The 22,285-nt window shown below is 55.7% G+C and overlaps 1 protein-coding gene across 9 annotated transcripts in view; it reads left to right on the forward strand.

The window, feature by feature from the left end:
* The window catches only part of EP400 (E1A binding protein p400), a 91,496-nt gene that overhangs the window by 47,106 nt on the left and 22,105 nt on the right, over positions 1–22,285 (forward strand). For 8 of the 9 annotated variants that reach the window (XM_019668929.1, XM_019668933.1, XM_019668932.1 and 5 more), the window contains 20 exons: positions 802–971; positions 1,717–1,956; positions 3,737–3,901; positions 4,979–5,134; positions 5,934–6,028; positions 6,483–6,754; positions 9,327–9,529; positions 9,612–9,781; positions 11,106–11,302; positions 14,006–14,117; positions 14,205–14,348; positions 17,189–17,329; positions 17,539–17,622; positions 18,031–18,165; positions 18,366–18,410; positions 18,488–18,641; positions 18,855–19,096; positions 19,212–19,385; positions 21,836–21,972; positions 22,083–22,139. In XM_019668929.1, the coding sequence (XP_019524474.1) occupies positions 802–971; positions 1,717–1,956; positions 3,737–3,901; positions 4,979–5,134; positions 5,934–6,028; positions 6,483–6,754; positions 9,327–9,529; positions 9,612–9,781; positions 11,106–11,302; positions 14,006–14,117; positions 14,205–14,348; positions 17,189–17,329; positions 17,539–17,622; positions 18,031–18,165; positions 18,366–18,410; positions 18,488–18,641; positions 18,855–19,096; positions 19,212–19,385; positions 21,836–21,972; positions 22,083–22,139 (3,093 nt within the window). The remainder of the gene's footprint in view (positions 1–801; positions 972–1,716; positions 1,957–3,736; positions 3,902–4,978; positions 5,135–5,933; positions 6,029–6,482; positions 6,755–9,326; positions 9,530–9,611; positions 9,782–11,105; positions 11,303–14,005; positions 14,118–14,204; positions 14,349–17,188; positions 17,330–17,538; positions 17,623–18,030; positions 18,166–18,365; positions 18,411–18,487; positions 18,642–18,854; positions 19,097–19,211; positions 19,386–21,835; positions 21,973–22,082; positions 22,140–22,285) is intronic. The other variant, XM_019668937.1, reaches the window with a different exon arrangement.

Raw genomic sequence — 22,285 nt, forward strand, 5'->3', positions numbered from 1 at the left:
GCATGAGGGTGGCCTGAAATGAGGACTTTGCAATGCCGTGAAGCTGGGAGGGTTAGACGACGAAGTCAGAACCCAAATGATTCAGGACAGGCTGAACCCAGCATTGCTCGGGTTAAAAGCCAAAGATTAGTATTTTCGAGAGAAAGGGGTCGGTTGTGCACACTGTTGGCCGTCCCGGTTGCTGCTTCTGTACGTGACTTCCCTGGGGATGCAGGACCGACCCCGCTCGCTTCGTCCGCCTCGCCTGCACTTGCCAGGCCTGAAGCCCTCAGTTAAGTGCACAGATGGGTGACGAAGCTGCCGCCCACTCGGGCTGGCCTTTTGCCGGGTCGTGTGGCGCAGGTGTTTTGAAAATGCAGCCTTCCTGCCCTTGCAGTTTTCCAGGTGAAAGAACCGTGAGGAGTATTTTGCATTGTGATGAAATGCGACAGTGGCAGTTGTGCTGGGGACCCTCCTCTTCAGGTTGAGGCTGTGATCTGAGAGGCGCCGTTCCCATTTCTGCCCTTTCTGTCCGTCAGCTGTGCTGCCCTGTGACCTTTCACCCCACTTCAGGGTCAGGGACTTCTGTTAGGTGCCTTTTTCCTGACGCACACCCGCAGAGTCCTCACAGTTAAAGTGACGGTCATGCCTTCCCGCCCGAGCATGGGGTGGGTACACCACGGTTGTGACCTACCCTGAGACCCACTGGGAGCTAGACTCCGTGCTTAGAAACCCCCGCCTCTCTTTAAATGGCTCTGGGAGTGGGCGCCCCGGGCCTCTGCGCCTCGGTGATGCTGTTCTCCTGCCCACGTGGGCGTCTAGGTTGTTCCAGCCTGTGCAGTACGGCCAGAAGCCCGAGGGCCGCACGGTGGCCTTCCCCAGCTCACACCCGCCCCGGACGGCAGCCTCCACTGCGGCCACTGCCACTCCACAGGGCCACGTTCGAGGACGGCCGCCGATCGCCACGTTCTCTGCAAACCCGGATGCCAAAGGTAGGCCTCGCGTGGGGGTGCTCTCGGTGTCACAGAGGGTGTTTGTGAAAGATGTTCCTCGCATTTTGGCCCCTCTAGACACGTGACTCTCTCCCTGAGCAGGAGTGGGACCTCTGCTCCGGCACTACAGGGGGGCCACGTGCAGCTGCCACATGAGCTTGAGCCTTTTTTATTTTTTTAAACTGGATTTCCCTGTACAAGATGCTGCACTCTCACGGAGTCATTGTTGGTGTGGCAACAAGGACGCCCCTGTGGGGACACGCACTCTCATGCAGGGCACTGCACATCCACGTCGGTTCCAGAGCTTCTGAGGAGACTCCTCCTGTCGTGCTCTGTGCCATCGCCCACGTCACGTTTGTCACTGTGGAGAAGGATAGGGCTAGACGGCAGGACAGGTGATAAGGTAGCCCAACCCTAAGTAGCGGCCCTCGGGGTCACGTCCACAGTGTTTTTGGTTGTCGCCAGAGCTCCTTGTGGACACTCGGGGCTGCACAGGCAGACTTGTCACAGCCGTTGGCTGCAGAGACACCGTGCAGCCTGCTCCGGACGGGGAGTGAGTGGGGAGAGCTCAGAGTGGAGGGAAGTGCGTCCTCTCTCTGTCCACAGTGGCCTCCCACCGGTTTTCCTAGCGGGCCTCTCATTTGAGCCACAGTGAAATGTTTGTTTGTGTCTTTGAAAGCCGGTTAAAGAATTGCCTTTGTTGAGAACCTTTAACAGCTCTGCACAAACACCTTATTGATTGCAGCGGCCGCAGCCCCGTTTCAGACCTCGCAGGCCCCCACCGGCGCTCCGAGACCACAGGCCGCCTCGACCTTCAGCACAGCAGCTAGCCCAGCCCATCCTGCGAAACTGCGGGCTCAGGCCGCGGCCCCCGCCTCCACCCCGGGTCCGCCCCCGCCCCAGCCCCAGGCCCCCTCGCACGCGGGGCAGGGCACAGTGCCTCAGGGGCTGCTGCTCACCTCGCAGGCCCAGGCGCGCCTGCCCAGTAAGTGGCCTCGCCTCTCCCGGTCGGTTCTGCCACCTCTTTACCCAAGAAGTCATGTTCAGACCAGTGCTGTGGGAAGGCCCCGCTCCACGCCCTGTCTGCCCGACCCTACGCCCCTGCCTCCTTGGCCACACTGTCCTTTCTGGCACTGAACCTACTGACGGGCTCTTTGGGGCCAGTGTCCAGGGCCTTGTCCTTGCTGTCCTTTCTCAGCTCTGCTTTTCTCCCTCGCTCGTGCTCTGCTGTTGTGTGCCTTAGCGTGGCCAGGCCTCGGGCCGCCAGCACCCAGGCTCAGCTTGGGGGACAGATGGTCATAAGATGGAAGCGTTCGGTTTCTAAAACCGAACTTCCTTTAGTCTCGGGCTGTGCCAGATTTAAACCTGCATGAGTTGTTGCTCAGCTGACACCCTTTGTAGTAAATCAATGGCTGAGACATCACAAACTCACTAAATCTTACTAGAACTCTTTCTTGTGACCGGTGCAGTCAGCACATCCCCAAGTGTCACCTGGACCCTGTTTGTTCTGCCATAGCGAGTGTCCTTATGGACCCGGCGTGGGCTACACCATTTCAGAGCCACCTTAGTTAGGCTCTGGGGTGTGACAGGCTGTGTGGAGGCCTGTGGGAAGCGGGGGCAGGCGTGGTGCCCTGCGGAGTGGCCGGCCTCAGGCCAGCCCGCTCCCTGCCATCGCCCGCTTAGCTGCCTAGGGGAGGGAAGCACCGGCCTGTGCGGCACGGGTCTGCCTGGGCTGGGAGTTAGGCGGGCTGTGCGGTGGGACCTGCGCTTGGGAGCGTAGTCAGCGGGGCGCCTTTCACTGACCGCCTTCACCTCCGTGGACCAAGGAGGGCTAGTGGGAGAGTCAGCTCCCACACATCTCTGCGGCCTCCTTTCAGTTTCCTTGCCTTGTTCACAGTTTCTGTGCCCAGGATATCTCTGGATGGCTTTCTAGTCTTGCTAACTATTCTCTTTGTAGCATCACTAATAATTCTCGCATGGATTTTCTTGGGAGGAACATTTAGGCTCAGATGTCAACCACTGGGTGAAAGAACTGTTAACCCTGTTCAATTACAGCCTGAAGGCAGCCCCTTTTTGAGTTAGGTGCATATGACTCCATCGAGTTATGGTTCCAAAAAAGCATATGAAGCAGTGTTAAAGTGTGCGTTTGACAGTAAATGTTGCAGTCGGATCCTATGGTCTATTTCAAATTAGTGTGAAACTTCCTATCTTAAAGCTACGATGATGTGATGTATTTATGTACTTAAATACATTCCGTTTTTGATGAGGTTCTGGGTGTAATTGAAGCTACCTCTGTGTTCTTTCCTGTCTGTAGTGATAATGTCTTTGTTTACCTCTGTGAGCTAAATTGGACATGCACTTTTTCACATTTTGGAAGTTCTCTGAAAGTTGAGGTCAATACGAGAGTTTCAGAGTGTATTATGAAGAGATTTCTGCTGTTTTTGATATTTACGACTTATTTATTGGTTGGAGAGAAAAGTAAAATGTTCCTTAATAGTTTGCTTAATTAGAGTAATATTTGGGGCTATAAAATCCACCAGTTATAAGTAGATAAGTTAACCATTAAAATCTGATGTTAACTCTGTTTTCTGTGTTCTATTAAAATAGTTATTTCTGAAAGCGTTAGAAAGCACTGCCTACCTAACCAGTGTTTCTGTGACACTTTGGTTCACTACACACCATTCTGTACGACACACAATCGTCAGTATAACCTTTACAGACTCACCCCAGAAATTCACATTCCCTTTTCCTCTGCGTTTCTGCAGGTGGGGAGGTCGTCAAAATAGCCCAGCTGGCTTCCCTTGCAGGGCCACCGAGCCGAGTCGCCCAGCCAGAGACCCCTGTGACGCTGCAGTTCCAAGGAAACAAGTTCACCTTGTCCCATAGCCAGCTGCGGCAGCTCACGGCTGGCCAGCCCCTGCAGCTCCAAGGTACGAGACAGTAGCCGGCCGTCACGACCAGCACATTACCTGGCACCGTCGGGTGGGGATGACGGGCAGCCGTGACTGTGAGCTCGGCGCCTCCTCTGGTCCCGCCTCAGTGAGATAACATGTGTGTCACCTGGCCGCCTGGTCCGGACACCTATTCAGTAGACGATAGCCGTTTTTTAAAACCTGCCCTTTGCTAAAAGTTCCCTATTTTTGAAATCAAAATAGAAATGTTTGCTACTTTCTAATTTTACTGTGAGTTGAATTGTCCTCCAAATGCCGAAGGACCAGCAGTTTATGTAGACGTTATGCTCCTGTACATATAGACGTCACAATTTCCACTACAGACAGAGCCTCCCAGGGCGACGTGTGTGTGGAGTAGGGGCTTTCTGAAGGGCCCGAGGGATGCAGTTTGAGTGGTGCTGGCGTGCGTCCTAAATGGCTGCAGAAGTTCAGTCGCCTTGTCCCTCCACTGTCGGTTAGGGGTCAGCTCCGGCCACCTGCCCTCAGCAGCCTCTGGGAGTATCTGCTCATGGCTCTCGTCAGGGCACAGGAGAGACACACAGACCACAGAGCAGAGGCCCCAGGAACCTGCAGCAAAGACTGTTCCATTTGGTTTAATCCCGTATTCCTCCAGTTTTTTGAGCAAAGGAACGAGGCCACCAATCAACATCTCTGGTGGATGCTAGTTTGTGTCGTGTGTGGGCCATTCCGTGGGAAAGACTCATCGACACGGCAGATTGACACGGCCAGGACCCTGAGCGGTGCCACAGGCACGGCATTCGGGCTCCCAGCACGGGACAGGCTCCTTGGTGCTGCCCCACGTCAGGCATTGCTAGGAATAGGCGAGCCTCTTCTCGACATGAAGCAAAATGACTTGGTCCCTAACGGTTTTTATTTCCTGTGAAGGAAGAGTTTTCATTTTTCTCCAAGTAATTGAGTTCATGTTGCCATGTTGGTGTAAATTTGGTTTTGGGTTTTCAGTGCATGCCCTGTTTGTGTACATTTGGGAGTGAGTGTGACCAGGAGGCAAAGGCACACGGCTGGGGACTGACCCTCCTGTCACACATGTGATTGCAGGCAGCGTTCTTCAGATTGTGTCCGCCCCCGGGCAGTCCTACCTGCGCCCGCCAGGCCCCGTGGTCATGCAGACGGTGTCCCAGGCAGGCGCCCTGAACGCTCTGGGAAGCAAGCCCCCTGCCGGCGGCCCGGGCCCTGCACCTGTGACCCCACCAGGTAGAGTGCTCTGAGCAGGAAGGAGACCTGGCTGTGAAGCTTCTTTTTGACTTTGCGTCTTGGGTAACTTCATGGCGTTAGGGATTTCTGACTGTGGTGCCTCACGACCCACGGTGCTGCCGTGGCCATCTGATTTCCACAGACCAGCCGGTGCCAGCCTGCTTTGTTTGCTTTCTCTTTTCCTGTCAAACTTATTGATTGAATATTGCCAGCCTTCGCTCAGCGTAGATTTTTGGTGCGGAAACTTCCCCAGGACAGGTGAGGGAGCAGGGTTTGTGCCCGCCTCCGTCTGGCTGGCCTGGGCCACATCCATTCCACAGCCTGCCTCCCACCCGGGTCCTGCTCTCCCGGACATGCCCATCCCAGTCACCTCTGCCCTCTCCTTGGCTCACCTGACCAGGGCCCCTTGGTCCTCAGAGCTCTGAGCAGCAGGTGTGTGGGATGCTGGGCTCGCCTGCTGGTCCAGAGGGCAGTGCTGACCCCAGGCATGTGGGGTTGACGCTGACCAAGGGCCGCGGCCCAGGTGGCTGCTCGCCAGCATGATGGCCGTGGGGATGACCACGGGCCTGGGTGCACACGGGCACTCACCCAGGGAAGAGACAGACTGGCTCTTGCTTAGTTCAGAGCATGGCCAGAGAGCGGGAGGGCTTCGCCAGCAGTTCTGAACAGTTTCACTGGGAACTTGCGCATACCAAAACTGCGCGAGGGACACGTGGCACTTCCAGAGAGCGCACTGGAGGATGGCGAGGGCCTGCAGAGGGTCGGCAGCCTGTTCCCATCGTGTCATTTCTGATTGCAGTCGGTGTGCCTGGCCGAGTGGCCGTCAACCCCCTGACTGTAGGAGACTCTGCGATGGCCTGCAAACCAGCCTCCCCCATCGGAGGGCCGACCCAGGTAACGGCCCAACACCGTCACGAACCGAGTTGCCCCTTCAAGCTGCTGGTGACACAGGATGGTTGTGATGTTTGACAGCCTCTGTGAGGCGTCATCCGTCACTGTGCCTTTAGAAAAAGTCCAAATTGTAGAATTTTGACTTTAAAACACTTCTATAATAAAAGAAATGAAACTGGGCTTTATGAGTGCAAAAACTCCCTTTTGCATTTTTTTTTATTAATATATTCTTCTGTCCATCTTCTGGGTGTTGGAAATGCTTACTGTCTCAGAAAACTTACCACGTTGTCAGGGAAAAGCCGCACGTTTTCTCTGCTGCTTTTCTGTCACTGTCTGCCGCAGAGCAGGCCCCGCACGCCGCGATGTGCTCTGTGCGCCGGGGACCCTGCAGGGCTGGGCGACCGGCAACTGGCCTGCCGTTTCTGAGGAACCGTTTTCATCACTGTTTCCAATACAGGAGGAAAAAGCCCGACTTTTGAAAGAGCGGCTGGATCAGATTTTTTCTGTCAATGAACGACGCTGCTCTCGCACCCCCGTCTACGGCAGGGATCTCTTGGGGATTTGTTCCCTGCCCGGCATGGAACGGGTACCATGGCTCGGGGCTTCGGACAGCAGGCATGGGAAGGGGGCGGGGCCAGCGAGCCGTTACATATCACCCTCCAAAACTCAGAAGGGCCTGATTTTGACGCTGACCCAACGGCAGGAGTCCCTCCAGGATGTCATCGACAGGTGAGGTGGTGTCACTGCCCTGACTCCTCTGTGCCCCACCTGTCCATCCCTCCCCGCCAAGCCCTGGCAACCCTGGGCCTGTTCACTGTCCCCGTAGTCCTGCCTTTCTCAGAATGTCATGGTTGGACTCACACAGTGTGTGGCCTTCTTAGACTGGCTCCTTTCACTCAGTCACATGCACTAGGTTCCCCCTTGTCTGTTCATGGCTTGATAGCTCATTTCTTCTTTATCACTGAGTGGTGTTCCACTGCCTGGGTGGACCACAGTTTATCCATCACCTACTGAAGGACATCTCGGTGGCTTCCAAGTTTGGGCACTTATGAATAAATCTGCCGTAAACGTCCACGTGCAGGTTTTGTGTGGACATAAGTTTTCGTCCCCTTGGGGAAATACCAAGGAGCGTGATTGCTAGATCACATGGTGAGAGTGTGTTTCGTTTTGTAAGGACCCACCTGGCTGTCTGCTGAAGTGGCCACACCGTTCACATCCCCACCAGCAGGGTTCCTGCTGCTCCATGTCCCCCCGGCATGTGGTGGTGTCACTGCAGGATTGTGGCCGTGTGGCGGGTGTGCAGTGGTGTGTTGTTTAGTTTGCATTTTCCTGATAGCACACGACGGGGAGCATCCTTTCAGGGGCTTACGTGCCGTCTGCATGTCTTCTTCGATGAGGTGTCTGTTAAGCCCTTAAGGCCCATTTTTAATCCAGTTATTTGTTTTTTTCTTGTTGAGTTTTAAGAGTTCTTCATATACTTTGCACATGAGTCATCAGATATGTCTTTTACAAGTATTTTCTCCTAGTCTGTGGCTTGTGTTTTTCTGTTGATACTGGCTGTTGCAGAGCAGAAGTTTTTTTTTGTTTTGTTTTGTTTTTTAAGATTTTATTGGGGAATTGGGGGTAGGGGAACAGACAAGTTGCTGTCCTTTTGTTCTTCAGTCTAGTTGTGGAGGACGTCGCCTCACTGGCCCATGTTGGTATTATCATTGCACTCTTCCCAGGTGAGGCAGTCGGTTGCCGGTCATCAGTCGGCCACTCACGGCGGCTCTTGGCAGATCAACCCACTGCCAGCCGCTCATGCTGGCTGCCGGCCACTCGTAGTAGCTCACAGCAGCCCACTGCAGTAGGGGCTGTAGCCTATGCCATCACCGGCAACTCATGGCAGCCCAGCTCCAGGTCAAGCTGTCGTTCACCATCTTAGCTGTAGAGGGCAGTGTCACTGGCCCTCATGAAGGATCCGAACCGGGGCCATGCTGCCCAGAGCTGGTGTCCCAAGCCAGCTCTTAACCAACGCGCCACTCGGCAGGCCCCAGAGCAGAAGTTTTTAATTTTAATGAAGTCCAGCGTATCATTTCTTTCTTCCATGGATTGTGTCTTTGGTGTTATGTCTAAAAAGTCATTGCCAAACCCAGGGTCATCGTGGTTTTCTCGTGTGTCATCTTTCAGGAGTTTTATTAGTGTGCACTTTACACTCCGGTCTGGGTGCAGTTGTGAAGGATGTGAGGTCTGTGTCTGGACTGGTGTTTGCACGTGGATGCCCTGTGGTTCCAGTGCCGTTTGTGAGACAGTCTTTCTCTGCTGTGTTACTGTCTCTGCTCCTTTGTCAAAGGGCAGTTGTCTGTGTTTACATGGGTCTATTTCTGGGCTCTGCACTGTTGCACTGATCCGTTTGTCTCTTCCTCACCAAAACCACTGTCTTGATGACTGTAGCTCGACGGTCAGTCAGAGTCAGGGAGTGTCAGTCCTCCGACTTTGTTCTCCTCCATCTGTATTGGGCTAGGGGTTCTGGGCATTTGCTTCCCCATGTAAACTACAGAATCAGCTTGACAGCATGCGCTGAATATACCTTGCTGGGGTTTCGATGGGGTTGCATTGAGTCCGCACATTGAGTTGGGAAGCTGACCTCTGAACTGCGTGGAGTGTACCTGAGGACATGGCTGTGTGTTGGTTTAGTTCTTTGACTTTGTTCACCAGCGTCTGGGTGACAGGTGGCTTTTTGGTTTGTACACAGCTTGTAGCCAGTCACAAAACCCAACCTGAGCTGACTTCCAGAGTAAGGGTCTTTGCTGCAGGTGGCGCCCGGAGGCTGGGCGGTGGTGTCAGGCTGGCTGCTGCGGCTCATCAGAGCCATCACGGGCTGTCTCTGCCGGACCCCTTCCGCACATCGGGCTTCCTCTTGGTGGCACAGTGGCTGTGGCAGCTCTGGGTTCCCGTTCTTTCCCAGCCAGACCGTGCAGGACATAGCGTGCCCGTGTCCCACATGCCCATCAGAGGACTCGCCCTTCGTAGGAACGGGCCATCTGCACCCGGGCCTGCACTCTGAGGCATGTCCTACGCTGGGGTTTCGGCCTTGGGTGGCCCTCGTTGCCAGGACTGGTGGGACCCGTTCGTGGTCGCTGTGACTTTGGGGGCCCATTGCCTTGTCACTCATGATGACTAGACTCAGGCACCCTGGTGACTCTGACTGTCAGAGGGTTCTGTCTGCTGCTTTCTCCAGCCTCCACCATCTGAGACAGAGGTGCTGCCTGGTGGAGACGCCAGGGCGCCGCATGTGATGAACTTGCTTTCTGCTTCTCAGGGTGGTGTGCGTGATCCCGGCGGTGGTGGCCGCGCCCCCATCCCTGTGGGTGGCGAGGCCACCTTCCCTCTACAGCCACAGGATGCGGCTTTTCAGACACCGCCTGCGAGAGCACACGGCGCCCTATGCCCAGCAGCTTCGGCGGGCGACGGCCCTGCGCTCGCTGCGGTTCCCCGAGCTGAGGCTGGTCCAGCTCGACTCAGGTATGCGGGACCCATGTGCTGTCCACGTGCCACAGCCACTCCCGTGGGCGGTGAGGCATGCTCGGTGTCGTTTTTTTCCTAGGAAAGCTGGAAGCCTTGGCGATCCTGCTGCAGAAGCTGAAATCAGAAGGGCGCCGGGTGCTGATTTTGTCACAGATGGTCCTTATGTTAGACATCCTGGAGACGTTCCTGAACTTCCATTACCTCACCTACATACGGATTGATGAGAATGCCAACAGCGAACAGCGGCAGGTAAGAAAGGAGCTGTGTACTAGTCACCAGCTGAGTAAACTCGGTGCTCCCACAACCCTTCTGTACAGAGCAAGTTTGAACGTGTGTCTTTGAACTCTAGTGAGGCTGTAGCTCCACCCAGTCGGCTGGATGTTGCAGAATCAAAATTGGTGACGTGCAGCCACTGCAGGACAAGAGTGATATGCAGGAGGGGGCCTTGGGGGACATGGGTGCACCGCCCAGGCACTTCGCAGGTCAGGAAGCATGGGTTAAAGCCGCGTGCTATTCTCACGTGTCAGCTCTGCTGTCAGGCAAGTGAGATCGGCATCTCATACGCTGCTGCTGGGGCCCAGGCAGGGACAGCTTTAGAAGGCAGGCTGTGGAGTGCACGGTGAGCCTCAGAAATGGTGCGCCGGGCCTGGTAATGCTGCGTCGCGGACCCACGGCTCCCAGCACCAACCTGCAGCCTTGACACCCCATTGTTCTCTGTAGAAACCTGGGAACACCTCCCAGTCGGGAGCGAGGTCCTGGGCCAGTAGTGGGGGAGTGGGCAGTGCACTGTCCATGTGCCAGTGGGCTGGGCAGTATCGCAGCCACACACCATCCCAAGGAGTCCACAGGGTGACTAAGAAGGCCTCGTCCACAGCTGTGTGGAAACAGGTCGAGTAACGTGGCACAGTGTTCCTGACTGCAGAACGTGAGTGGCTGGCCTGTTGATCGTGTTGCCCACGCCATGCTGTATGGCACACACAGGACCTCACTGGTGTGCACACGCCAACGGGGCCTGGAGGGCAGCTCGCACTGTTCGTTGACAGGTTCTCCGGCTGTGATGCTGCAAACCATTATGGTCTGTTTTGGTGCTGAACCAATAGCAGAAGCGATGGTTCAAGCAAGGCCATTGAGCTCTTGGCCCAGAGTGGGTGCTGGGCCTGCGTCCAGCTCCTCCCACGCCCTCAGCCTTACTCCAGGGGCTTTCTGCTGTAAAGTGCCCTGGCATTGCCTGGGGGTACATGAAAAAAGCACAGACTCTCCCCAGGAAGACTCTGTTTTCTTGTGGGGCCTACGAATTGAGCTGACAGCCCTTGATACAGGGAACCTGATGTTTTCCTTTTGGCAAGTGACGAGTCGTGTGATTTAAACGGTGTGTGGGATGTTTGTGACCAGTAAGCAAGAGGACACAAGTGCCAAAAAGAGCCAGAGTAAAGTGCTAAAACTTGGTGTGATTTGAACACGGAAACACAAAGCAGTCCGGTCATGGGACAATTTCTAACCGATACGCATTAGGAAGTGTGAAGGTGGCCCAGCGTTTGCAGGCGTGTCACGCGGGGGTGTCATGTCATCGTAGGAGCTGATGAGGAGCTTCAACAGAGACCGGCGTGTGTTCTGTGCCATCCTCTCCACTCACAGCCGTGCCACCGGCGTGAGCCTGGTGGAGGCCGACGCCGTGGTGTTCTATGACAACGACCTGAACCCAGTGATGGACGCCAAGGCCCAGGAGTGGTGTGACAGGATCGGGCGGCGCACGGACGTGCACATATACAGGTGAGGCCGCAGGTGGGCAGCTCACTCCAGTGCTGTCTGTTTCCTGCAGGCCGACTCCTGCCCCTGCTGCTTTATGTATTCCTTCTTTACACGTGACATTGCGATTGCTTGAAACTGTGCCTGTTATGTTGCTTGTAACTTGCTGTCTTTTCAGCACGTGCTTGTTGTGCGTCTTTTAGGGTAACTGAGCCTTAAAGGGATGATGCATATTCTAGGTCATTTCAACGAATATCAGGTACAAAGTACCTGTTAGCAAATCGGCTGTTGAAAGAATTGAAATCTTATGACTAGCCCAACGTAGGTAATTGAGGAAAATGAAGGAGGCTCTGCTCTGTTTCTGAACTTCGAAATGTACTTACTGTGTGATAATAGGGGTGTGCGTTCTGCTGACTGACGGTGTAATAACACGGTCTGCATACTGTTGCTTGTTATTTTGTGTCCGGTGTGTGCTGAGCACTAGCCATGCCCCTGCTCGTGGAATCTGCCCTCCGTGGGACGTATATGGTCCCTCATGTGAAGCCTCCCAGGCTCTGGCTGGCCCAGGACCAAGACCGTGGGTTGTTCACGTAACCCGGCTGTTTCTATCAAGACGTAGTCGCCCCACTGCTATATTTAAGTAGCTTTAGCATTAATTTTGATCATCAACGTGTTACCTATTATTTAAAAAAACAAAAAAGAAAAGCATGTAGAGAAAAAGGAGTATCCCCAGAGATAGCAATTAGTGACATTTTGGGGGCATGTCTCTCCAGACGTGGGTCCTGCCATCAGTCTTTTTTGGTAACACCCCCCACCCCACCCCCTTTTTTTTTTTTTTAGCTGAGCCGGCCTGCCACCTATTGGCAGCTCAGAGCTCACACTCTTGAGCAAGCTCTTAACCAACTGAGCCACTCGGCCGGCCCTGTAACCCCCTTTTTAAATTTTATTTTATTTTATTTTTTAAGATTTTTATTGGGGGAAGGGGAACAGACAAGTTTGCTGTCCTTTTGTTCTTCAGTGTAGTTGTGGAGGATGTTGCTTCACTGGCCCAAGTTGGCACTATCATTGCGGCTCTTCCCGGGCGAGGCAGTTCAGTCGCCGGCTTCTGGACGGCCGCTCACTGCGGCTGCTGGCCGTTCACGCTGGCTGCTGGCGACACACGGTAGCCCATGGCAACCCACTGCAGCAGTGGCTGCAGCCTATACTGTCGCCGGCGACTTACGGCAGCCCAACTCCAGGTTGAGCTGTTGTTCAGCATCTTAGCTATAGAGGGCAGTGTCACTGGCCCTCATGTCGGATCCGAACCGGGGCCCTCTGGTGTCCCAAGCCACAAAATTTGTGCACACGTGCGCATACACAGTTGGATCAGGTGGTTTTAAAGTGTAGCTGGAGTGAGAGGTACCTGCCTGACATGGCAGAACTGATGGAAAGGGCCGCAGATAGAGTGGTGCAGGGTGTGCCCTCAGCACACACACAGCTGCTATGAGACATCGCTCCGAGCCGCTGCGGCCCTCTTGGGTGCTATCAGAACCAGAACAGCCCAGCGGTGCTGGGAGTGAGAGCCTAGGCTGGCATGTCAGCGTGAGTGGGGCCTGGTTTATCTAGTAAAAGCTGCTGCCAGTGCTGTGCTGCCTGCGAGCAAGAGGATGGGGTTGGCGCACCGGTGCCCACATGACAACCAGAATACAGTCCTAATGGGTTAAGGACATAAGTGTGAAAATAAAGCAGCAGTCTTAGAACGGTGTCTGAGAGATCCCTGTAGCCTGGAGCTCGAAGAGGATCACTTTACCGAAACAACACACAAGGAAGGAGAGAGAGAGAGAGATTGGACCTCAGTCAAATAGAAATTTAAGTATAGTGATGCCATAAGCAGACCTAATGGCTGGGGAAACTATTTGCAATTCTCAGAACAGACAGAGGGTTAAATAGCTCTTACAAGTCGAGAAGAAAGGTAGAGGACCCCCTTGTTTAAGAAAAAGGGGAGAGAACCTGAGAATATGAACAGGGGGTTCCAGGTGGCCAAAAACACATGATGATATGCCCAAGTTCATGGGCAGGCAGAAAGCAGCGCAGGTTGAATGTGCGATGGCCTTTCTCCTCACGTGCCTCAGAGAGGTGCAGGGCTCCTGTGACAGGTGAGACCAGAAAGGGCATGTCTACCGGCAGTCCCGGTGGGGGGGGCTCACTGGAGACATGGGGTTCCCTCGCTGCTCCCGGAGTGGTTCAGCCATGTCTGGTGACATGCAGATCGCATGTGCCCTTGGCCCAGCGTCACCCTCCAGGAGTCTGCCCACTCACACGAAGCAGGACCTGTGAATGCTGTCCTGGGCTGCCCCACAGCCCTGTGCCAGGCAGCCACTAGATAGAAACAGTTCATTGGGATTTCTGTGGTCCTGTCCGTGGGAGGCAGCCAGCAGATGGGTGTGTGAGTGAGTGAGGGTACGCAGGGGTGTGCCGCACGCTGTCAGCACTGGAGATGGCAGAAGGGGCCTGCCTCGTGCTGCCGGGGAGGTGGGGACACAGCAGGGCAGGGTGGGAGGGGCGGTGCACCACCAGGCCTCTGGCCACCTCCCACCCCACCCGAGGGAAGGAGGAAGCTCCCAGCATGGCCACATGTGCTTTGGAAGCCTCACAGCACTCCCCCCCCCCGCTACTCTGTGCAGCCCCACGGGGGTCCTTGTGCTCCCGTGACCTGACTGTCATTGTGTGTCTGTGTTTTGTTTGCAGGCTTGTGAGTGGCAATTCCATTGAAGAGAAATTGTTGAAAAACGGCACCAAAGACTTGATCCGAGAGGTGGCCGCACAGGGGAACGACTACTCCATGGCCTTCTTGACACAGGTACCTGCGTCTGCTCAGGCCCAGGGGTCACCGCGGGGATGCGGGCGTCTCCTTGTTCTGGGGGAGTGACGTGTACTCTGTGTTCAGCGGACCATCCAGGAGCTGTTCGAGGTGTGCTCACCCATGGACGACGCTGGCTTCCCAGTGAAAGCCGAGGAGTTTGTTGTCCTTTCTCAAGAACCTTCTGTCACAGAAACCATCGCGCCCAAAATTGCACGACCTTTCATAGAGGTGAGGACAGACGGAGCCTGCCCTGATGCCGTGGGGCAGCCACCTGCCTTGGGCCCGACCCTTTGTCTGGCAGGCTCTGGGCTCCCCTGGGTCCTCCCCTGCTGGGAGGCCTGTGGGGCTGCATCATTGTCATTGTCGTCGTCGTCGTCATGGGGCTGAGGCCCTTCCTTGCTCAGGACTCAACACCCCCTCTTCCATTTTTAAAAACCAACTGTCTGGGTATTGAGAAGCAACCAGTGCAGGGCTGAAGTTCAAGGGTTTATAGTGAAGTCGGGCTCCCGCACAGGCCTCACAGCCACTGTCTGGCTACGTCCTGTCTGCTTCGGGGCGCTTGCTCTGTGTCGGGGCCCTGGCACAGAGACGTCTCGTTTCTCTACCGGGAGGCACAGAGACCTACCTGTGCTTTTAAGATAGGTGCTATATGCATGCGGTTGGAAAGCGGCTCTGACAGCACGCAAGGACAGTAGGGGCAATAGAGTTTGTCCCGGGCGTGGCCGTCGAACACTGCTAAACACGTCACGGTTTCCTGGAGGAAGAGCACGAGGCACGAGGATGTGCGTGTGAGTGCGGGACACAGCCGCTCTGTTTTCCTGGTACTTGGAGATGTCGCGTGTTAGCACAGATCCCTGCTTTGTTTTCTTCAAAGAAGTATCGTGTCTCAGCGAGCACCCTTTGCACACGTGTTGGCATAGGTCTGACTGCCTCATTACCATCCTAGGCATAGGGACTAGCATTGGAAAAAAGATAAAAGTCTCACCCTCCAGGGAGCTTATGTTCTAGGCAGGGGGGAGAGAGGCAAGCCCGCAAGCGAGTGCGATGGGCGCATCCTCACCCAGGCTGTGTGCAGTGCCGAGCAGCCGGGCCAGGGGACGGAGCGCGTCACGGGCCGAGAACAGCGTGTGGGGGGCCTGCCTCCATGTGTGGACAGTGGGCTGAGGGGTGATGGAGACGAGGCTGACTGGGCATGTTATGCAAAACGGTCACGTGGCTGTGTGCTGAGACTAGACCGTGGGGATCAGCTCAGAGGCCAGTAGCAATGACGGTTGGCAGCAGTGTAGACAGGCGGGCGTGGGGAGAATGGAGGGACTTTGAAGAGCAAAGTCGATGGGCTTTGTGGACATGGGTGAAAGTCAGGGCAGCTCCCTGTGCCCACCAGCCCCGGGGTGGTGAGCAGTTGTGTGTGGCACCCTTTACTTTCAGCGTCTGGGGTGCTGGTGTAGCTGTAGTTTTCAGCTGTGGGACGCTCACCAGAGGTTTTGGGCATGAAGGTGACATGCAGAGGAGTACCCCACCGTAAGGACCGCTCGAACGGTTTCCAGTGCCAGCGCCCGGGTGAGGGGGGTGTCAGCAGCAACCGGGGACTGCCTGCCCTTCCCACTGCTCCCTCTTCTTCCCGACTGCACCGCTGTCGGTTTTTAACTTGGCGCAGACGGAGGCTGCTCTCCAGGGCCAGGCTTCTTGTCCTGCTCAGTGACGTTTGTTCCATTGTCATGTCCTCTGTTAGCCCACGTGACGGGACTGTGCTTTGAGTCATGCTTCTGTGTTCCCATGTGTCGTTTGGTGTAGACACATGTGCATTTCTGCTGACTGTGCCTTGGGGTGGAGTCCCTGGGTCTCCCGTGAGCACATTTGCCACAGACAGAAGCTGCCGTTTCCGAGGTGGTTGTGCCAGCTGCCCTCCCGGCAGCAGCACAGGAGCGTGGTGTGGCTGCTTGTGCCACCGGGATGTGGCTTGTCCGTGGACGTGTGCGGGGCCCTGCCTGGAGCGGCGTGTGGCTGGTGGCTGCCGAGTGTGTGCTGCCTACTGTGTCCATCGGCAGCCTCCTGAGGCGCGTCGTGAGCGTGAACGCCTCCCGATGCGCCTGCTGACACCTGTCCCGCGTTTTGTAGCTGGGTTGTCTGTCTCAACGACTCGGTGGGTTCTTTACATGTTCTGGATGCAAGGCCTTTGTTGGATGCGTGGGGCATCTCCCCAGCCTGCTGTTTGCCTTTTTAAATGCCGTCTTGCCAGGAGCCGGCATTCTTGGTCCTGATGCCACCCAGCGGACTGGACCGGATTGCCCCTGGCGTGTGCGTGGTGCTGTGTGCTCTGTGTGCAGGGGCCCCTGATGCTGAGGTCAGCATGATGCGTTCCTTCATTTTCTCCTAGACGTTCCAGTGTTTATTCTTCACGTGCAGATGTTTGATCTGCCTGGAGCAGTGTCTGTCTAGTGTGAGATAGGGTTATGGTGTAAACCGTGCAGACTGTGCCAAATGGCCCTGATGAGAGGTTGTACCAGGTGGTGTCATCCGCTAACCGGAACAGTAACATCCCACGTGAGCGTCTCCACATCTGTCACACCGGTCAGGTGGCTCCCAGCTGTTGGGACAGGCTTATGGGCCTTTCGTCATCCGCATCCCCTTTTCTGTGAGCTTGTTTTTGGCCACCTTGATGTTGGGTGGTTCTCCGCCTGTTGGGGCCATGGATGTGCCTGTGTCTCGTGTGCTGTGGACAGCTGCTCGCTCTGCTCAGGACCTGTGGCCGTGATGGGTGTTGGCAATGGACTAGCCACCCGTCTTGCTCTGGGCCTGGCCTGGGAGCTTTGCTGTGCGTGTCCGCATGCATGTGTGTCGCGTGTGTGCCTGTGGCTTTTCCCTGTGATGAGTGTGTCACACTTATTTGTCCCCTCGGTGCCGTGGCACATGTATGAGGGGCTCTCGAACGAGTGCATCACCTGGGGTGCCATGTGCGGCGTGGGCCTCCAGGTACCTTGTGTGGCGGGGTGCTCTCTCAGAGCCCCTGGATTTAAAACTTAAAAAAACTATACCAGAGTGATCTGACATGAACACGTTACTTTCAGGCCCTGAGGAGCATCGAGTATCTGGAGGAAGACGCACAGAGGCCCGCGGAGGAGGCCGTGCCCGGCTCCCCGGATCCCGACAGTGCCGGGCGGGACCAGACGCCCTCACAGTTGGAGGAGCTGGCTGACTTCATGGAACAGGTTTGGCGTTTTCGATTTTTTGCTTCAACTAAATTTTTTTCTTTATAGCCAAATGTTTTTAAAGTTTGACTCCATTTATTAAATATTTGTTCTTCACTTTGGCCAAGAATAATTATTCTTTTGACTCAGATGTTGGTGGGGTATTATAAAGAACTTAACCCTTCTTAACTTGCTACTAACCCTATTGAAAAAATATATTTTTGGAACAGCTTACACCAATTGAAAAATATGCTTTGAATTACCTGGAATTATTCCATACTTCCATCGATCACGAGAAGGAGAGAAATAGTGAGGTGAGAGGTGAACTTGATCATCTTAATCCGCGAGAGTCTCAAAATCTTCAGCGTGTAGTTGGGTTTGAAGTAAATGTGACTCACCACGAATCAAAGGAATAAAACCCAAGTCCCAAAAGTGTAGACGCTGATTGATAAGAAAAGCCTCGGAAACCCTATGTGGGCAAAATTTTAATTTGCTTTGAAGGAGTGTGGTGCTCGATGGCTGGCTCTGTGTTGGGAGTGTAAGAGGTTCTGGAAAATGAGCAGCCATCACTAGGAGAGGGGTCCATGACAGAAGCAGGGGTTCCTCTGTCTGAGTGTGACCGTGCTGGAGGCGAGACAGGAGGGAAGGGACAGGCGGCGGGAGCCCTGGGGTGGGCTGGGTGTGGTGGTCCGAGCCTGTCCGAACCTGTGCTCTCCCTTCAGGATGTTGTTCTGAGTGCCCTGAGGGCCTGGGAGGCCCAGAACCTGCGGGCGCTGCGGGCACAGGAGGCCCAGGCGCTGCGGGAGCGGGAGCAGGAGCAGCTGCTGACCTACACCAGGGAGGATGCCTACAGCGCGGTATGTGCCTGCCCTCCCAGCGGGTGAGGCCCCGTTTGCCGGCTACGTGTTGCCAGCTGTGATTAAAACGCATTGTGAGCCTTAGAGCTAGTGAGGCCCGTTGTACTTACTTTGAGGCCTTAGGAGGGTGAAGGTACATTCTCCGTGGCTTGAATTGGGAAACCATGCCTGTCAAGTTGAAAACGCCTCCTTTCCCATAGGAGTACATCTGCGAAGGTGCCGACGGGCAGACGGAAGTCATGCCGGTGAGTGCCTCGTCCCCTTTGCGTGCTGTGCCTTCCTCTGTATATCACAGCTCATGGCCTTGCCCTTGTCCCCGCAGCTCTGGACGCCTCCCACGCCCCCCCAGGACGACAACGACATCTACATCGACTCGGTCATGTGTCTCATGTACGAGACAACGCCAATCCCGGAGTCCAAGCTGCCTCCTGTGTACGTGAGGAGGGAACGCAGGCGACACAAGACGGACCCCTCAGGTGCGCACCTGTCGGCCATGCCCACGCGTCCCGATGCTGTTCCTACAGGCAGTGAGGGCCTTCCCGATGACGGCCCATTAGCAGGGAGAGCAGGAGAGGGTTAGTCTGTGCTGGCGGCTCCTGGGCTCTTTGGTGACAGGCCTCCTTGGGGGGCGCCTTGACCCTTCCCCTGGGTGCCCTGGTGACTGCGGTCTGGGCTGCCTCTCTGTGCAGCCGCCGGCAGGAAGAAGAAGCAGCGGCACGGGGAGGCTGTCGTCCCCCCGAGGTCCCTGTTCGACCGTGCTGCCCCGGGCCTGCTGAAGATGCGGCGAGAGGGCAAGGACCAAAAGAAGAACGTGCTGCTGAAGCAGCAGACGCAGTTTGCCAAGCCTTTGCCGACATTTGCCAAACCAGCCACCGAGTCAGGTCCTGACAACCCCGAGTGGCTGGTCAGCGAGGACTGGGCGCTGCTGCAGGTGAGCCCACAGCCACGCATCCCCACACGCACGTCCACGCCACCCAACCCTTTTGGAAAGGGGGACGCCTGACGGTGCTCAGCTAGGTGACTTCTGCCTGACCTTGGTTCTCCAGGCCGTGAAGCAGCTGCTGGAGCTGCCCCTGAACCTCACGATCGTGTCCCCAGCCCACACGCCCAACTGGGACCTCGTCAGCGACGTCGTCAACTCCTGCAGCCGCATCTACCGCTCTTCCAAGCAGTGCCGGAGCCGTTACGAGACGGTGCTCATCCCCAGGGAGGAGGGCAAGGTGGGTGCTGGGGGACAATGAGGTGAACGCCCGTGGGAGGGTGGGGGGTTGCATGGCCACACGTCGTGCAGGCATGAGCCCCCGTGTTGAAATGACCCATCCGCAGCATCCGTGCTGCTTGGCATTCGGAAAATTCTCTGTGCCACCATCTTGGTGGCTCCTGGCACCATCGAGCACTTGGTCCCCCCTTTGTCTTCCTTTGTGCCGGGTAGGTAGACGAAAAGTGTTTGCTTCGCACTATTAGCTCATTTGAAGGAACATCTGTCAGCGCCTCACTGGCCTTGCGGCCATTGCACTAATATGACAACGCTGTAGACACTCTGGTCCCTCCCAGCTACGAGCATCGTGGATGCCGTTGACCGCAGGACAGCCGGGTACTTGGTGTCTGTCACCAGGAAGTCCAAGGAGGCAGCTCTGCTGACAAGGAGGCCTCTTCCAGTGCAGGTCGCTACTCGGGGGCCTTTTCTTGTCCTTCTGGAGCGTAATCCGTCTCTTCCTCCTCCTCCATCCACTGTCTTCATGCAGCCCCCACCCCCTTCTTGCCACTCGACAACCCGCCTCTCCTTAGGGCAGGGTCCACAGCTCTTTACAGAAGGCCCCTGCGGGCTGGTCACACCAGCAGTCACAAGTGCCCCGTGCTCTCTAGAGTAGGGGTCCTCACTTCCAGTGCTAATGTCCCGTCAGAATGGCAAGGACGGTCACGTGTCTGCGTATGCTGCGGCGGGCAGGTGCCCAGTTTGCCTCTGTTAATGGTTTCTGTATCCAGCCTTTGAATCCTCTCAGGTTCATGCTTCTAAAATAATTCTCTCAAAATAAGGCATTTGGGGTTTTCTTGTTTAGAAACAAAAAGTAAGCTTTCCTGAGAATACTATTTGTGGGGCCTTCACCAGGAAGACTTCTGAAATCTTGCTTTAGGTCTGTTATGTTTTGGAAGCATTTTTAACAGCAGCTGTAACTTTAACGTGGGAAAACGTGAGGGTGAGGTTTTGTCGTCTTGTAGCTGGTGGGTGAAGCCGATGGAAGAAGGCAGGCCAGGAGCGTTTGTCAGGTGTGGTGGGGATGCTGAGTGAACTGCAAGGCCGCGTTTAGCGCCTGTGAAAGGAAGGTGCCTGACTCAGCCCCCCGCGTGCTTCGTGCTGTCCTTCTACAGTCGGGGTCGGCAAACGGCGGCTCACAAGCCACATGCGGCCCTTTGGGTACATACATGTGGCTCTGAAGTAAAATTGAAAATGAAAATAAAACTCTCATAGTTTCATTTATAATTTTTTTTTTGGGTAAAATTTTTAAACGATATTATTCACGTAATGGTGATTTCATTTGTTCTACGGCTCTTGAATACTTTTTAAATTGTTGTGAGGGACAGGAGTGGCTCTTCTGTCTCAAAAGTTTGCCGACCCCTGCTCTAGAGGATTTGTGTCTTTGCTGTAGAGGCCGACGCTGTTCGCGCCCTGTTGGAGCCTGTGATAGTGGCAGCGGTCAGAGGAGTGTGCTGGTGGGAGAGGTGCACATGAGGCCCTGCTGGCTCCAGGCTGTTAAGGGGGGGTGCTTCACACGCAGGCAAACCAGAGTAGGGTCCCCTCACACATGGCCCGCATGCTGTGGCCAGGCTCTGCCCCAGGCTTGGCCGACTCTCGCGGTCCTTGGCATGGGAGTGTGTACACAGTGGTCTGCATCAGGCAGCCGCACAGTGGGGTCGCCCCCATACCTTGGTTCTGTGGCTCTTGACTTTCTCCTGTTCCCCTCCCGACTGAAGGCGCTCACTGAGCATGGACAACACGAGCATGTGTCCGCACAAGCGCACATGCACCCTCTGCCACGCGCGGCACTCTTCCTGTGGGAGCCTGGGCTTTCTGTGCATTTGCCTCTCAGCTCAGTGGCACAGGAGGGCCCTGGGCAGGCACTGTGGAGCTCAAGTGCCTGGGCCCAGCCTCTGGCCTTGCACATACTACTCTGCGGGGCCGGATTCTCTGTGTGGCCGAGGGGTTGCTCTGAGTTCCACCGGTCCTGGGTTGTGTTGGCAGCAGGCTTGCTGTAGCTGTGGGACTTACAAAGGCAAGATTACCGGGCACAAGCAGTGCTGAGGCCCCCCAAGAACAGCCTCAGATGTCAGTCCCCTCCACTGTCCACTCTGGGCAGAGGCCACAGGGAGGGTCGGATTGCCAGTGAAGGTGTGGGCTCTGCGTCATTTGTGTGGCCTCAGGCGCTTGGCCAACTGTCCTCCCAGCTGAAGGTGGGCTCCCCGTCTCTGGGAAGCTGGGAGGCTCCCTCAGAACACGTGCACAAAGGCCCCACACAGACTGAGGGGTGGCGTCAGCACTCGGCAGGTGCCGGCCACTGTGTCAGGAAGGGGGGCCTTGGTCTAATGACGGGCTCACCATGGGGCCTCTGGGTCAGCGAAGCCCGTTGACAGGGCCACCGTGTGACGATAGGCTGCATCCATCCTGTTTCAGAGCAAGAACAACCGCCCTCTGCGCACAGGCCAGATGTACGCCCAGGACGAGAATGCCACGCACACCCAGCTGTACACGAGCCACTTTGACCTGATGAAGATGACAGCCGGGAAGCGGAGCCCCCCCATCAAGCCTCTGTAGGCCCCGGGGCCTCCCTGCGCGGGTAGCCGGGCCGAGACCTCCTGGTTTGTCCCTAGCATTCCTTGTTCATTCCATCGGTAACTCTTGTCTCCTGTCTGTGCTGCAGGCTTGGCATGAACCCTTTCCAGAAAAACCCCAAGCACGCCTCCGTGTTGGCAGAAAGGTAATTCGATGTCTGTGACACGCTTTTCACTTTTTGAAGTGGTTACGTTTCGGTGTCCTCTTAAACCCAGCAAGCTTAGTGAAGATTTGTGCAAACAGTGTGTTCTAGTCAGCTGGGACAGGGTCAGGGTGGGGCAAGCATCATTG

The sequence above is a fragment of the Hipposideros armiger genome, unplaced genomic scaffold (assembly GCF_001890085.2).
Source record: "Hipposideros armiger isolate ML-2016 unplaced genomic scaffold, ASM189008v1 scaffold_544, whole genome shotgun sequence".
Taxonomy (NCBI): Eukaryota; Metazoa; Chordata; class Mammalia; order Chiroptera; family Hipposideridae; genus Hipposideros; species Hipposideros armiger.